General features: G+C 35.8%; 2 protein-coding genes across 3 annotated transcripts; both read left to right on the top strand.

Moving 5' to 3' along the window:
- On the top strand, positions 1 to 7,923 carry LOC106152221 (cytochrome P450 20A1). Its single transcript, XM_013525732.2, has 11 exons — positions 1 to 74; positions 987 to 1,156; positions 2,855 to 3,000; positions 3,381 to 3,548; positions 3,800 to 3,878; positions 4,238 to 4,414; positions 4,756 to 4,879; positions 5,139 to 5,253; positions 5,712 to 5,776; positions 5,914 to 6,070; positions 6,332 to 7,923. The coding sequence occupies exons 2-11, from the start codon at positions 1,093 to 1,095 to the stop codon at positions 6,443 to 6,445; spliced, it is 1,209 nt and encodes a 402-aa protein (XP_013381186.2). The 5' UTR covers positions 1 to 74; positions 987 to 1,092; the 3' UTR covers positions 6,446 to 7,923.
- Positions 7,924 to 9,903: 1,980 nt separating this feature from the next.
- LOC106152215 (cytochrome P450 20A1) lies at positions 9,904 to 17,860 on the top strand. Of its 2 annotated transcripts, XM_087014149.1 has the most exons (13): positions 9,904 to 10,135; positions 10,891 to 11,020; positions 12,173 to 12,231; positions 12,942 to 13,111; positions 13,291 to 13,436; positions 13,819 to 13,986; positions 14,228 to 14,306; positions 14,710 to 14,889; positions 15,230 to 15,353; positions 15,654 to 15,768; positions 16,214 to 16,278; positions 16,413 to 16,569; positions 16,835 to 17,860. In XM_087014149.1, the coding sequence occupies exons 2-13, from the start codon at positions 10,946 to 10,948 to the stop codon at positions 16,946 to 16,948; spliced, it is 1,452 nt and encodes a 483-aa protein (XP_086870275.1). In that variant the 5' UTR covers positions 9,904 to 10,135; positions 10,891 to 10,945; the 3' UTR covers positions 16,949 to 17,860. The 2 variants fall into 2 exon arrangements, with proteins under 2 accessions (XP_086870275.1, XP_086870276.1); XM_087014150.1 differs by lacking the exon at positions 10,891 to 11,020 and having other exon boundaries at positions 9,905 to 10,135.

Genomic DNA, 17,860 nt, shown 5'->3' with positions numbered 1-17,860 from the left:
TGTGTTTATTTGCAGATCTTAGGCCGCAGCAACTCCGGCAACGACATTCCAGGACTGAATACCAAAGATATCAAGTAAGTACACGTACCAGGCCCATTTTCATCAACACTGGATGGCGCTATCCTATGGGTAACACTCGTCGATCCACAGCATAACATTGTTATCCTATGGACTGGTATCCTGAGGACAGCAGGCACCTTTAGAGTCAAAGACTGCGTTCCCATACTTATATCGATCAATCTGGATCGACCTAACTCCCTGGGGTTCACGCTAAATTGCCATCAGCTCAAGAAGCTTAAATGTCTGTCACGCCTACCGAATCAGCTAGGGGTAAAGATAATTACTCCCTAACAGCTTCACTAGGCGTGACAGACGTTAAAGCCGGTTAGTTTGATAGCATTTTAGTGAGACTCCCCAGGGAGATAGATCGATCCAAATATCTGTGGGAATGGTCTCAAAGAAGCGTACAGCGTTTGTGAAGCACTGTTCTATTCGGTTCTTATGATAACAATTTTATGTAATGGTAGTGTTATCCCTAGGATAGTACTATCCCGTATTGACGAAACTGCATGGTCCTAGACTATTCCCCTTACGAAAGAGCCCTATTGGATTCCCACACGATTTGAAGAATCCTGTAGGATTGTACAGAAAATACTTCCTATTGGAAACATTTCCTATGGGATTTCTTTAGGAAGTCTATAAGGACCCATTAACAGGCCTCATGAGCGATAATTGCCTTTTGTTGCTTCGCGCGTTTGTGAATGCGAACTCCGAATCAACATACTTAACCTCGTTTCAAATCAAACGTAATAATAATTGTTGCGAGTCCACTTAAGTTGTTAATTGCCGATAATTTTTTTTATTAAAGTCAAAGCAACGTCTGATACCCGCTTCAACACAGATAGTTAACGCGCCAGATTCGACTACCAATCACAGAAGATTAAAGAAGTTGTCGTTTTAATAAAGCTTTGATATTTTCTTTTCAGACATGGGAACCTAGATCTGGTTAAAAAACATGGCAACCTACACGAATTCCTTTTGTGGCTACACCAGCAGTATGGACCCATAGCAAAGTTCTGGTTTGGAGAACAAATGGTGGTCAGCATCGCCTCTCCTCAACTGTTCAAAGAGACTTCGCATATGTTCGACAGACCCCGTGAGTAAATACATTCTGCTTTCATTTTTAGACTGGAAACATAGTGATTATTTCAATTTTTTGTTTGTTTGTTTTGTTGTTTAAATGTTTCTTGAGTAATAAGGGTTGGTTTAGGCGACTCACAAATCACAGACTGGACATTTAATATGGAATATTTTTTTCCAAATCATTTTTCATCAGTTTTTCCTATTTTGCTGACTGATAAATGAAAATAAGGATGTTTAAATAACTTTTGTGGCATCCGTTCGTTAATGGAATTCGGCAGAGAAGCAAACAAAAACACATTGCCTATTCTATGTCATACATCAACCATTAAAAGAGATATTTTGGACCACCATATTTTCCAAATTATCGTCTGTAAAAGAGTTACACGCTCCACAAAGGACCCTCATGTCAGTGTTTAATCACAATAACGGTCGCTGTTACGCCTGGCCTCTTCTGGCCGCTACCAGCGCTCTCAAGTGGCAAGGCATTCCTTGGGATAGGTTTTTAAAGTTCAGTCTGGAATAACATTCCAGGAATCGGTCAAAATCTGTCCAATTTGGTCCAGTTTTGTTGTAGGACATGTAGGCCATTGATTCGGCGAGTAATTGCCTACCCACATATTGTCTATGTGGATCAAATATGGCGATTTTGATGACCAAGGTAGCTGTTCATCCCCTTGGTTCTGTAAGTAATCTGCTATTAAAAGTGCTCTGTGTGAACCGGCAATCTCACCGTGCAACCTAAAATTGTTCTTAAGTTGTTCCTATCAAATGATAGCCAAGTGGTTCCCAGATTATTCCTTTATTTGATCTGGTTAAGGTTTTCGTCGATGACTACCATTGGTGTTTTGGCACCAATGTGGTATCCACTCCAAATACTGACGCTGTTAATGACCTTAATCACTTTAGACGCGGCACACGCTTCGTCGTTGGTCTCTTCTGGATGTCTGTAAACTCTGTTTTGACTGTTGAGCGGTGCAGGTGAAGTCTGACCTCAATTAAGAAGGCCACGAGATTTCATTGTTCAACCCAGAAATAGTCAAGGTCCCCAATTCATTAGAGAAACATACAACGATGTTTTACAGTGGGTTCCTCGAAGGTCGTCTGGGTGATTTTCGTGTTGTTGCAGCAGGATATCCCGAAAGACAGTCGGTCCTGTACCCTGGTAGTATGATTTCAATACATTGGGCGTTGCCTCTGGTAGGTACATCAGTCTGGACATTACTCTATAAAACTGAGCGGACCGTTTCGTTTGGCGCAATTATCTGTCTTGCAATGTCTCTCATTTTCGCGCCATTCTGCCACAGATAAACAAATTTGTAAAGCACTACAAAGTTCATTTTACACACTGCAAACCCGACCACTTGCATGCAAAATTTCAAATTCTTCTAAGCAGTAGTTGCCGACATATGGATACTTTTTTGACAGAACCATGCTTTGCCAAAGCCAAGCTTTGACCTGCCCAAAGGAGCACTACCCAATTAAATCACTGCATATTACATAAGGCAGCAGCCCAACAAACGTGGTATTCAGTTAATTGGTAGCAACACACCTGACTACTCTTATATGAGATCGGAGTTTGTGAAAAAAGGAACGCATTTTCACATAGGTATACCTTCGAAACTGAAATATTCCATATTAAACGTCACGTGTGTATATACACACGCGCAATAAATCTTTGACCTTAATGATTCATTACCTCTGTCTTTTTAAGCGGTTCTGTATGAGTTTTTGGTACCCCTTATAACCAGAAAATCTATTCAAGTAACTAACAAGGAAGAGGGGAAATGGAAAAGGAAAACATACGACCCCTGCTACAGTCACAGATACGTAATGGAGTACATGCCTGTATTTCAAAGGGTAATAAAAAATTTTCAATTTTTTGAAGAGTCATTGAGTTCAGTGATATTCGCAAAAATGAAATTAAATATACAGTTTTGCTTGAGGCAAATATTTTTAATATTCCACCAAACGGTGATATTCATTCATTCAATACAAATACAAAATTATTATTATTATTATTATTATTATTATTATCTTCGTAAAGGAAATAAATAAAAGGGGATTTTAATATAGTCAAAAGAAAAGAGATGTTTGCCCAACAGTGATTCTAAGAATCAAATTGGATCTTTAATTTACATTCCAAGAGCTTGTAAAGCCCTTTCTTATAACGATTTCTCCTTAATTATCCCTATCTTCACCCTCCAATATTCTCAATATACAGTATTTTATCGTCAAAGCTGGCCGAGGAAATGGTTGAGGAATGGTCACGTTTGCCACGAGGTCAACACGTTCCCTGCCGCCAGGAGGTGCTTTTGCTCGCATTAAAAGCTATAACTCAGTGTTCTTTTGGAGATTACATCCAAGAGGGAGAGCAGCTCGTCAAGTTCTGGGAAGCATTTGAAAAAGTAAGTAATTGATTTGGCTCCTTTATTTTTGTACGATAACCTGCGCTTGTTAGTGTACCTGATCGTTTCGAACCGTTTACAGTGAAGCAAGACGATTGCTATTGGCGACTACTGTTGGTATAACTGCTAAAAAAATTAAGAAACCAATGCTAGACTTTGTACGATTTCTAAGATGCCATGATCCGTTTTGGGAGTATTAGCACATATAGTTTTTATATATCAACATGATAAAATTTTCATATTTGTTTTAGTGCTGGCTCGATTTTGATAAAAGACTACGCGGAGATGAACCAAATCCTGGGAGTGAGCGTGAGAAAAAGTTTAACGATGGTAAAAAATATGTTATCAACTTGCACTGCCGATTTTGTCATAATCATTTTTTATTAATTGATTGTGTATTCATTGTGGTTGATTTATTCACTATTTAGATTTATTACAAAAGCCATTGGCCACGGTAAAAAGATGTTAGTCACTCAATCTTTAGGTCAAATCCAAAGTAAACGTGGAGCTTTCTGTAGATTTGAGCCATGATTAAGTACCGCCTGGGCAAGATTAATTTTAGACATACACCATAAAATTAATTTCAGACATACACCATAAAATTTCTAAATTCAGAAGTTAGGAGTACTTTTGAAGATTATACCCAGCTTCTGCTCAGTAGGAAACTTATTATGATATTTTCTTCACAGCTAAAAAGTACATGTACGACATTATAGCGGCGGCCATCGAATTCAGACGTAAACATCCAACCATTGAGAAACGACAAATGCTGGTTGACGTCATGATTGAAAACAATATTCCTGATGACGTCATGCAGGGTGACGCTATGACGTATATTATTGGTGGATTCCATACTATAGGGAATTGTGCGTATATCTGTCTTTTAGTCTGCATGAAAATTCAAACGATTGATTAATTTCATTTTATGTTTAGGCTTAAATCCTATGTCGATATGCCAATTGCGATATGTATATTTTAATATTTAATACCCCTTGGCTTCTCTATATTGATAGTGCAAAGAACCTGGTTTATTATTTTGCCATTGGTGTGTGTTTAGTCAAACAAGGCAATTCCGTGACAGAAAAATCAATTATTAATAATTCTACCCACTGTTTTCCTGAAATTCATTTGATAATTTGGCATATATATATATATATATATATATATATATATATATATATATATATATATATATATATATATTCAGGGTTGGTTTTTGCTCTCCACTTCGTCTCTATGTACCCTGAGGTTCAGGATAGAATGTACCAAGAAGTGAAAAAAGTGTTATTTGACACGGGCAAAGTAATTCCATCTAACGTTGCTCAGCTAGTGTAAGTATGAAGACTGACCCGGCCATTCCTATTTCTGTCCTGTTTGATTTATTTTCCTTCGTCTAACAAGACCCAAAGAATGCCGCGATAACTCTTACCGTGCCCTAAACTTATTAAAAATTTAATGAAAGCTTTCGAAAAAAACACTATTTTTACATCATGTACGATCACATACTTTTTTCGACATTGTTATTTGTGTATATACCCCTGTATAATGTATTTGCATGTATGAATTGATTTTTATTGGTTTTTATTGTAGCTACACCCGCCAGGTAATGGAAGAAACGCTGCGCATGGGACTGATTGCACCATACGCATCCCGTTACGACGATGAAAATGACGTCACACTGGGAGGTTACGTCATACCGCATGGGGTAAGTAGAATGACGTCCTATTTCAGGGATATTCCATTCTGATGCCATGCAGTGAATATTTTTTCAATCAGGTTCTTTTTCATAATTATCTCTCCGAAAAAAGAAACCAAGGACTCAAATCGTGTTTAAAAAAACTTTTTTTATAATATCTTGAGTGTCACTTTGACATCAGTTCTTTGACTGTAATTACTTAATTAAGCAGACAAAATAACAAAATACATAGCTGATTCTTCGTTGCACCAATTCCGTACTGAAAGTATAGCCACCGTTAGTCATTTTACACTTATTTGTTTAGAATGGAGAAAACAACCCAATTTACCAAAAATGATTGACAACATTAAAAAAGTGCTACATGTTCATTAATGGGGATTACTAGCTGCCGCTCTTGTTCTTGTTTGCATGGGCAAACATTATAACTAACTCGAGATTATGCTTTTTAAGGTAAATTTGTTTTCTAGACACCCATTATCCAGGCTTTGGGCGTTGGATACAGTGACCCATCAATCTGGCCAAACCCCGATAAGTGAGTGCAATTATGATATGCGTTCATTTTTTAACTAAGGAGCAATTGTTAATTGTTAAGTCCACGGCAATGGGTTATAAGAATAATAATAATAATAATGGTAAAATTCTTTTTTTAAATTTAACACCAATTTTTAGGTTTGACCCAGATCGCTTCAGCCCAGAGAAAGTGGCTGAACGTCACCCCTATTCCTTTCAACCGTTTGGTTTTGCCGGCAATCGGAAGTGCCCTGGATACCGTTTCGCTTACGCTCAGGTGGCCACGGTGCTTGCCAACATTTTGCTGAAATTCCAGGTGAGTCTGCTGAATACCTCATCATAGTAACAAGGAAATACAACAGAAGCAATAATCACAAAAAGAAAGGTAAAACACGGTACGTATAAGTCCAGTATGGTTGTGCAAAACGAAACTGGGGTCAGGTTTCTACTAGTAGGCATCGAGCATGGTATAATCACATAATTCGCAAAATTTTAATATATTCCTTCATCCATACAAATGTCAGAATCATTCCGAGTGGTCATTCAACCTTTTTCGACAGTTTTGTCTCTTTTGCAGGTTCATCATGTTGATTGTTTTGGGGTGAAGGCCATGTATGGTATAATAACTACCCCCGAAGACGAAGTCTGGCTAACGCTTACTTCGAGATTTGATGAGAATAAAGAAGAGTAGATTATTTTTACTGTGAATTGGACATCAAAACTTTATTTAGACACGCACCGGCTTAAACTGAAAATAATCTAACTGGGATCATCAGCAGACACCATTTTTAAAGGGATAATAACTCTTCGTATGAGATCTATATTTCACAATAAAAACATTGTGAATAACTCGTAGAAATATAATATATTCTGTTTTACCACAAAAACGGCAGTAATAGCTATTTTTTCTGATATCTGAGCTTGTCTTTAGATCACGTGACCTCCATTGATGGCTATACTCTGTTAAATCTCTTAAGATATTTTAACAAAAAACCAAACTTTTTAGAAAAAAACCAGGGACTAACTTTGAATGTAAAAATGGATTCATTAACCATTGGTAAGTATGGGAAAATTGTTGTTTACTCCAGGAAAATTCATTTTTTGGCCGAAACGAAGAGTTATTATCCCTTTAAGCATGTGGGGATTAATGCAACACTATTGTTTGAAATAGTACATTAAAACCATAGATATAGATGCCACAGGCGAAATGCTGTAGGAATAAAATATTAATTGCGTTCGTGTTCAGGCTCATTCGTGTACTTTCGTGTTCTTTTATCCGAGGTCTCTCTCGGAAGATTAGTTGTTCGTTTGACACGTTGTCTGAAAAAGGTTTGCCATTTTGTCTTGGAACAAGACATCTTTTTTACTTTCAGGTAGGCATGAGGTTTATTTCTGTCCTTTAATTGGTGTTAGGTTTCTCTCTTATTTTTAAGTGGTTTACATTGTTTCTCTTTTACATCCTTTTTCTTTCCGTATCTTTTTCACCTTTTGCACTAATTTTAATTTTTTGTATTATATTTAGTTTTCATGAATTATTAATAAGTGATTATGATGTGTTGTTTACCGATAATTTTCGTGTTGCTGTAGAATTTGTCATATTTTTATATAAATCGTTGGATTTTGTTGTCTTTATTATTTAAGAGTGTTCGTTTGACATCTTGACGGAAAGACGTTTGTCATTTGTCTTGGAATAAGACATCTGATATACTTTCAGTAATACAAATATAAATCATAGTTTATTGAACAAAAATAAGCCGCTGTGCGATAAAAAAGTGCGTTTCTCTTTTTGGCTATTATATATAATCGCACTGTATTGTAATAACAAAGAAAATATAATTGGAACCTTACGTCTATCATATAACGCTTGCCACTTTTGCCTACAGCCTGTCTTACGAAGGATGCATTTATTTTATTTGTGTACTTTCCTTCAAGGTTGGCGAAATTGAAAAAGCTCTTTAAAATCAACAGTTTTTTTCGTTTTCCATTTATTTTGATACATTTTTACTTTAAATACGTTAAATGACATGAGTTAAAGACTGTTCAATCCAATATGTAAACAGTTTATTGTTCCTCTCTATGAAGCCAACATTGTAAATGATGTATTCCTAACAGATATATATATATATATATATTTTTTTTTTTTTTTTTTTTTTTTTGATAGAGGTAACATACAGGTATGTTAAATTAGCACTGAAAAATAAACGGAGGAAACTATCTAGTTGTGATGCATTATTTGTGACCTGCATGTTTTCTTTTCATGCACCCTGAATGTTATAATGCTCAGAACATATGTATGTAACGGCCTACATCATCTATGTGGCATTCGAAGGTAACAAAGACAGTAACGGTAATACAAGTAGCAGCTGTTTCACGTACCAGTAAATACTAAGTTATAAGAAGATTAAAGAAAGACAGTTTGTCTATATAATATCTTGCATATTATAGTTTATTATAGTAAATTGCATTCTGCAGTGCTTAGGTCAACTGTCAATCGATCAAGGGCGCGGTTTTCTTTAAGAAATCGGTATTTTCTATTGCAAAAATATAAAAGCATTTAAAGTGATGTAGAATTTTTTTTTTTTTTATTTTGAAATAAACTCGTTTATTTTGAATTAGGTCGAAGACAAGTTTTAACTAACATGATGGAATTAAGCGAGAACAGACATATCGATGAGCTCCGTATAGATATAAAATATGTCAAAATCTGAACTCATAACTGACTTAATTTGTCAAACTGACACGATACCTTGCTGTAAGGTATTGGATTTATTGGATTGAACTTTTGGCAATGGAGCGGACTTTGTATGTCAAAATCTAAAGCATTGCATAAGGCTCCATACCAATTTTGGTTACATAGTTTATATATATATTTCGATTTCTTTGACAATCCCCTTTTATTTCTGCCACCTTTGTGCAATCTTCAATTTAATATGCAGAAAAATTGAAAGAGTTACTATATACCATTATAGAATCATTAGACCTAAAAACTACCTATAATATATGATAATATATATATATATAATATGATAATATATTTTATTATATATATGTAATATATAATAAAATTTTGTTTGAATATATGTTAGAATATATGTTAAATAAGTATCATACATGTATTATTTGGAATATTTATGATCAGCGTATGACAGCTTTATTTGTTTAAATTTATTTATCTGTTCATCTTATTTCATTTCATTGACAATTGACGCTTGGCAACTCTATGTGTAGAAGGGTTTTTGTTGCTGAATAAAGTAACAAAATGTCTGTGCCATAAAAGTGCTAATTTCAATGAATTGATATTAAGTGAAGTATTGCACATGTACGAAACGAGTAAAAAAGCTAACTTGCCATGTTATCAGGCATTTAGGCCTTTAAAACCCCCACTGTCAAGACCGTGACCCACTTTCTAGTATTTTCTTTTACTGCATCCAGTTGGTAAAACCCCGATTATTTTTCTTTCTCTGTGACATTCGAAGTTTTCAAGGTATGCTGCAGACAGCACATGCTGGAGATATTTTCCTCTGAGTATAAAACTACAAGTAGGTAAGAGAAAGAAAACGTGTCAATAAGCTGTTGCATAGTATCTGCAGTGATAGCGACTTTCATTCTGCTGTGTCGACGCACGCCATTTTTGTTTTAAAAAAATTCAGAAAAAGTGCATTATAATATTATCCCTTGGTAATTATTTCAAATTGATTGCCATTTACTTAACTCCGTGTATGATAGCGACTTTTTTCAAGTGTTTTATTAACCTTTATTCATGCAGATGTAACGGACCGGTATCTGAATATAACAAAGTCTAGAATGGCGCAAATTTCCTACTCACAGTACGTAAGTGAATCATTTTTCATTAAAATAGCTATTTTCGTGGAAATAAACCCTTCCATTTACAATCTTTTGTCGTTTATTCCATCACAATTATGAAGACCTCATTTATTTTACCTCACTCGCATAAAGCCTTTAAGCCGCGCAGAATTAAAGTGCAGTGTAACAACTCAAGAAGTTCGCAGGGCTGACCCGCATTGCAGGTCGGTGCCGACTGATATTCATTAGGCCTACCAGTAGATATCAATGACCTACATTCCACTTCATGGCCAAAGAGGACCCGGATATTTGGCAAATATTAAACCTGTGGTATGGTAGGATGAAGACAGGACATTGAGAGAGGCACTAATTACCAGAGATTGATAAGTATTGAGAAATAATGTAATCGACCGACTGTTCTGCAGCCGATAGACAGATTATTAGTGCTGGTGTAGTTTAATAGCTATCAGTTGTTTAAGACCTTTTACGTTGTTGCCCGTATCATCTGTAGGTGACTTTCAAGTACATCAAGGCCTCTGTAAGCATCTCCTTGCGATCAGCGACAGACGTTTGAACCGTGAGTAGAAAACGTGAAGTGAATGATGACAGCGTGTATTGTTAACATTGTTTTAATATTAAAATCTTTTGCACATGTTAATCACAGGGTAGTGAATTTGACAAACGCACTTTATTTGACCTGTTCATAAATATTTGGAAACCAAATTAACAGCGGAGATTACTTACATATAATCGTTTATCTTTTTGAAATTTCTTTTCATCTATAAAAAATAGCTTACTCACACGCATTTCGCATCACTTTTGGTATCCATATTTGTCACCGTGTCTTTTTTTAACATCTTAAACAAGAACATATGTTTATCTTTGAATAGACATTTGTTACAACTCTATTTGCACGTTTCGCTTTTTTCATTTATTTATTCATATTTGTATCCATTTATTTAATTTCTACTTTGTTTAAGACAGTAATTAGTCGCAAATCTGATTGGATTCTCTCTAGAAAAATATATTTCCCGGCCAAGAATTTGTAAAATTGAGATTCTATGAAAAAAAACTTACAGAACCCTCCGAAGTCACGTCCATGGTTGTCTTTTTTCTTTATCCATATGGTCCTTTAATAGATAACATTTGACCATTTTATCTTAATTCACGACGTGGCTCTTTATTTGTTAAGTTAATTGTTATCTTATTTCACAGGATTAGTTTATGTGTCTAGATTAATTGATTCTTACTCAAATGTAAGGCCAATTAAGGGCTTTCATTATGGCGTGGCCTAGTTTTCTGACAATTACGTGTCACCTTAATCTACTGCAGGTATATGCCAAGGTGACCCAGCACGCTGTCAAACAAAAAATTTAATGAAAAAAAGATGTATCTTCTACTGCTCTGCGTCGCACTGGCAGTCACTGTAACACTCGTGCTACTACAGATGATTAACAAGAAGGTAAGGGATGTTTTTGAAGCTGCACATATATTCAAGGCCGTTCATTTATATTCCATGGCTGTAACAATTGTCGCGCAGTCAGTAAATATAGAAAGGAATATATATGTGTGGTATAATACTTCCAAGTCATGTCATGATATCAACTATAAAGCAAGTAAAAGAATCATGGATTTGATGATTATAAGCAATAGTACTAAATTCAAAGATATTTATGAAAGCAAAATAATAGAATAATATGAAAATAACATAAACACTGACACTTAAGGTTATCTATATAGCATAAAATCATATCGTATTCATGTAAAATACTAGGAGACTTTTCTTTGCATTCCATGGAATACGGATATTTGGGAGTGGATTTTTAATACACTACATGTACATGTAGGTTGTTGAGTCTGTATATCTTGATGCTGGTATAAATGCACATCGCACGGTGTACACCTTCTGGTGCATACTTTTATGTCCCAGTTTATTTTCCTAATGCTAACATTATGTTATCATTTTATTAACATATATTAAGGTCATATTGATTCAACCAATTTATTTTTGTTACACTGATTGTATATTTATCATGTATATTCTTAGCTTGTAAAAATACTGTGTACTTTCTGCTCACGTTGGAATAAATTATCTATCTGCCTATCTATCTATCTATCTATCTATAATGTTAACATTGCAGGTCGTGAGCGGTGAACGTGCTGGCATCTTTCCAACTCCGCAAACATAGAAATGTATTTAGCAGCTAGTGGCTGCCATTTTTCGAAGTCCGCAACAATAATCAGTGATTATATTCACCGATATTATAATAAGGACACTATTACTGGGCTCCCATGCTTATATCGATCCATCTGGATCGACCTAACTCCCTGGGGGTTCACGCTAAATTGCCGTCAGCTCAAGAAGCTTAAATGTCTGTCATGCCTACCGAATCAGCTAGTAACAGCATTACTAAGGGTGACAAACATTTAAGCCGGTTACGTTGAAAGCAATTTAGTGAGACTCCCCAGGGAGATAGATCGATCCAAGTATCTGTGGGAGTGGTCCCTACGAATAGTTTGACACTAGCTTGCTTTATTATTGACAACAAAAGGTTGATCACAAGGGGTGTAGAAATTTCATCTGACACGAAGTCTTATATGTGTTTATTTGCAGATCTTAGGCCGCAGCAACTCCGGCAACGATATTCCAGGACTGAATACCAAAGATATCAAGTAAGTACATGTTCCCGGGGGGGCCAGTTTCATCAACACTGGATAGTGCTATCTTATGGATAACACTATATCCACAGCATAACATTCTTATCCTATGAACTGTTACCTGAGGACAGCATGTATTTTCAACCACTGGAAAACAATATCAGAGTCAAAGAAGTGTGCAGTGTTTGTGATACATTGGTTTATTCGGTACATTTAATAACAATTTTATGCAGTAGTAGTGTTATCCCTAGGACAGTACTATCCGGTGTTGACGAAACTGCATGGGCCCAGATCATGGGCCCTTACGAAAGAGACCTATTGCATTCCCACACGATTTTAGGAATCCTGTAGGATTGTACAACAAATACTTCCTATTGGAAACATTATCTATAGTCTATAAGGATCCAATAACAGGCCTCATGAACGATAATTGCCGTTTGTTGCTTCACGCTGCCTGTTTGTGAATGCGTACCCCGAATCAACATACTTAACCTCGTATCAAATCAAATGCAATAATAATTGTTGCGAGCCCACTTAAGTACTATATTACTGCTTATTTGTTGATTAAAGTTAAAGCAACGTCTGATACCCGCTTCAACAAAGATAGTAATTTTTTCCAAATTAAACGCTTCTGGATATATTATATGTGGCTGTAGATTCGACTACCAATCACAGTAGATTAAACAAGTTGTCGTTTGTATAAAGCTTTGGTATTTTCTTTTCAGACATGGGAACTTAGAACTGGTCAAAAAACATGGCAGTCTTCATGAGTTCCTGCTGTGGCTACATCAGCAGTATGGACCCATAGCAAAGTTCTGGTTTGGAGAACAAATGGTAGTCAGCATCACCTCTCCTGAACTGTTCAAAGAGACTTCGAGTATGTTCGATAGGCCCCGTGAGTAAATGCTATTCTGCTTTTTTAGACTTTGTAAATATACTGATTATTTCAATGGTTTCATTTCGTTGTTTTATTTCGTGAATTATAACGCTTGATTTAAGCGATTCACACATTAAATACACCACGCACGCGCAATAAATCCTTGGACTTATTGATTCATAACCTTTGGCTTTTAGCGGTTCTGTTTGAGCTCTTCGTGCCCCTTATAACCAGAAAATCTGTTCAGGTAACAAACAAGGAAGAGGGGAAATGGAAAAGGAAAACATACGACCCCTGCTACAGTCACAGATACGTAATGGAGTACATACCCGTATTCCAAAGGGTAATTATTATTTTTCAATTTTTTGAAGAGTCATTAAGTTAAGTGATATTCTCAAAAATAAAATTAAATATATAGTTTTGCTTAAGTTACATTTTTTCAATAATCCAGCAAACGGCGATATACATTCATTCAATACAAATGTCAAGTTATTATTATTATTATTATTATTATTATTATTATTATTATCTTTCTAAAGGAAATAAATAGAAGGGAATTTTAATATTGTCAAAAGAAAAGAGATGTATACCCAATAGTGAATCAAAAAAAAAAACAAATTGGATCTTAAATTTATATCCCAAGAGCTTGTAAAGCATTTTCTTATAACCTTTACCCCTGGATACCTTCACCCTTTAATATCCTCAATTTGTTTTTATCGTCAAAGCTAGCCGAGGAAATGGTTGAGAAATGGTCACGTTTGCCACGTGGTCAACACGTTCCCTGTCGCCAGGAGGTGTTTCTGCTCTCAATAAAAGCTATAACCCAGTATTCATTTGGAGATTACATTCTAGACGAAGACCAGGTCGTCAAGTTCTGGAAAGCATATGATACAGTAAGTGTTCGATTTGGCTCCTTTATCTTTGTACGGTAACCTGCATGCGCTTGTTTGTGTGCCTGACGGTTCGAACAATATAAGCAACACGATTGCATATGGCTGTTGGTATAACTGCTGAAAAATTAACAAACCAATGCTAGACTTTGTACGATTTCTTAGATGTCACCAACCGTTTTGGGAGTTTAAGCACATATAGTTTTTGAATATCAACATGATAAAAATTTCATATATGTTTTAGTGCTGGTTCGATTTTGATAAAAGACAACGCGGAGATGAACCAAATCCTGGGAGTGAGCGTGAGAAAAAGTTCAACGATGGTAAAATATGTTATCAACATGCACTGGCACTTTTCTCATACTCAATATTTTTTTATTAATTTATTGTGTATTAATTGTGATTGATATATTTACTTCTTAGATTTATTACCAAAGCCATTGAGAAAAAGTTTGTAGTCACTCAGGCTTTAGGTCAGATTAAATTATTCTTACCTTTTTCCGAACACTCATCAGAAATGTCCTGAAATACCCTCCTACCCTACATATTTGGAATCTAATCTAAAATAAGTTTTGAGCTTTGTGTAGATTTGAGGCCTAAAGTACCACCGGGGCAAGATTAATTTTAGACATACACCATAAAATTTCTAAATTCAGAAGTTAGGAGTACTTTTGAAGATTGCCCTCTTTCTGCTCATTAGGAAGCTTGTTTTTGTTTTCTTCACAGCGAAAAAATACATGTACGACATTTTGGCGGCGGTCATCGAAGTCAGGCGTAAACATAATACGAGTATCGAGAATCGACAAATGCTGGTTGACGTCATGATTGAAAACGGTATTCCGGATGACGTCATGCAGTGTGACGCTATGACGTTTATTATTGGTGGATTCCATACTATTGGGAATTGTGCGTATCCATTATCTTTTGGACTTCATGAAATTCTAAATGATTGGTTAATTTCGTTTAATCATTAGGTTGAAGACTTACATTGACATGCTTACTGCGATATACATATCAGTTCCTTTTTTTCAAAACAAAGGCAAATTCCAAGCCCATAGGTTTCTCTCTTATTGAGAGAGCAAAGGTGCTTGTAAATTATTTTGGTCATATATTGATGCGTGTTTGGGCAAAGATTCAGTTTCGTAACAGAATAATGGTGTATGAAGAAGTCGACCCCTCGTTATCCTGGAATTATTTTGATAATTTGGCAACATTATAAATATAATTGAAATCTATTTAATTTAAGGGCTGGTTTGGGCTCTCCACTTCGTCTCTATGTACCCTGAAATTCAAAATAAAATGTACCAAGAAGTAAAAGACAAGTTAAATGACACGGGCAAAGTGATTCCAGATGACGTTGCTCAGCTGGTGTAAGTATGATGACTGGTCCATCCCTATTCTCTGTCCTGTTTTTGGTTTATTTGTCCTCTGGGCGACAAGACTAAGAGAATGCAGGGATAATCCTATCGTGCCTCAAACTTACATGTATAAAAATAAATGAAACAATTGCGAAAAATCACTCTTTTACATCCTGAACGATCAGATATTTCTATCGACATTAGCATTACTTTATATATATATATACATATATATATATATATATATATATATATATATATATATATATATCTTAATATGTATTAATTGAATGTTATTGGTTCTTCTTGTAGCTACATTCGTCAGGTAATGGAAGAAACGCTGCGCATGGCAGTGCTTGCGCCAATCGCAGCCCGTTATGACGAAGAAAAAGACGTCACACTGGGAGGTTACGTCATACCGCCTGGGGTAAGTAGAATGACGTCCTATTTCAGAGATATTCCATTCTGATGCCATGCATTGAATATTTTTTCAAAGAAGGTTTCTTGTTTTTTTTTCGTATTTCTCTCTCCGAAAAAAGAAAACAAGGGCCCAAGTCGTATTTAAATTTTATAATCTCTTGAGTGTCACTTTGACATCAGTTTTAATTTAACTTAATTACAAAATAACAAAAATACATAGCTGATTCTTTGTTGCACCAACTCGGTATTGCTAAACGTGAAAGTATATCCACCGTTAGTCATTTTATACTTATTTGTGTAGAATGGAGTGGACAACTCAGTTTATCAAAACTGATTAACAACAATGAAAAAAGTGCAACATGCTCATAAATGGGGATTACTAGCTGCCGCTCTTGTTTGCATAGGCAAACAGTATAACTCAGTATGCTTTTTAAGATGAATGTGTTTTCCAGACCCCCATTATCCAGGCTTTGGGCGTTGGATACAGTGACCCATCAATCTGGCCAAACCCCGAAAAGTGAGTGCAATTATGGCATGTGTTCATTTTTAACTAAGGAGCAGACATTGTTAAGTCCACGGCAGAATAATAAAAATAATAATAATAATAATAAATAATGGTTAATTTTTTTTAAATTTAACACCAATTTTTAGGTTTGACCCAGATCGCTTCAGCCCAGAGAAAGTGGCTGAACGTCACCCCTATTCCTTTCAACCGTTTGGTTTTGCCGGCAATCGGAAGTGTCCTGCATACCGTTTTGCTTACGCTGAAGTAACCACTGTGCTGGCCAACATTCTGCTGAAATTCCAGGTGTGTTTGCTGAAGGCTTAATAATAGTAACAAATAAATGTAATAGAAGCAAAAAGAAACTTAAAAACATGGTACGTACAAGTTCAATATGGCTGTGCAAAACGAAACCGGGGTCAGGTTTCTACTAGTAGGTATCGATCATGGTATATACCGTACATTGTATAATCACATAATTCGCAAAATTTTAATATATTCCTTCATACAAATGTCAGAATCCTTCCGAGTGGTCATTCAATATTTTTCGACAGTTTTGTCTCTTTTGCAGGTTCACCATGTTAATGGTTTGGGGGTGAAGGCCATGTATGGTCTAGTAACTACCCCCGAAGACGAAGTCTGGCTAACGCTTACTTCGAGATGCGATGAGAATAAAGAAGAGTAGATTATTTTAACTGTGAATTGAAAATCAAAACTTTGCTTTGACACGCACTTAGACCAAAAACAATCGAACTGGGAATTTATCGTTATTCTTTATTTAATTAGAATTAAGTAAGGGTGGCAAATGTGTGTAGAAAAAAAAGCATGGGTGATGGTACTACTAGAAAACAAGGTTTTATTCGACTTTCTCTTTACAAGTATATCTGACGAAATGGTAAAGTTGAAGTAAATTGGTAATGACGGCTTAGATAATTAATTAAGGCTTAAGCTTTTATATGGCGGTCGTTTTCTTACAGTTGTTGTAGAGGCATTTACAGGAAATTTTATAGTGTCTTTTCAAAAAAACAAATTGATAGCCAAGCACTCAATTTTCCAATCAGCTGGCAATTAGCCAAGCCCAACATTATCTATCATTATGTATCCGTGTATCAAGCAGCCGCTAAGCCCATGCAACCAGAATTCGACTGGTGTTCCACCTTGCTACACAGAATGAACTCTTGCTCTTGCTGGAATATGTACAGGGTAGTTCAAAATTGGCATTGTTTTTTTATTATTATTAAACTGTCTATGCTTCAGGCTCATGGGGAATAGTTGCTTAAAGTCAAGAGCATGTTTGTTTGCAAATTTTATCTTACAAGCATTTGAGTTGTGCATAATTAACGAAGTGCAGAATATACAGGTATACTTGTACATACCATACAGGGGCCGGTTTCACAAAGCAGTAGTTAGTTAGCGATTGGTAGTTAGCCTCTCGCTAGTTAGAGTGCCGTTTCACGAAGCAGTCGCTAGTTCTCTCGCTCGTTATTGTCTCGTTGTTACCATGGATATTTAACGACTGGTCAGACCAGTCGCTAACTCTAGAGTTTCATCGTACGCATGCGTAATGAGTGAAATAAAAAGGTTGCTTAGTTACCGT

Source organism: Lingula anatina, chromosome 5 (assembly GCF_051362555.1).
Source record: "Lingula anatina isolate TDL-2025a chromosome 5, LinAna3.0, whole genome shotgun sequence".
Classification (NCBI taxonomy): Eukaryota; Metazoa; Brachiopoda; class Lingulata; order Lingulida; family Lingulidae; genus Lingula; species Lingula anatina.
The sequence above is the reverse complement of the archived record's forward strand: the minus strand, read 5'-3'. Positions and strand labels throughout refer to the sequence as shown.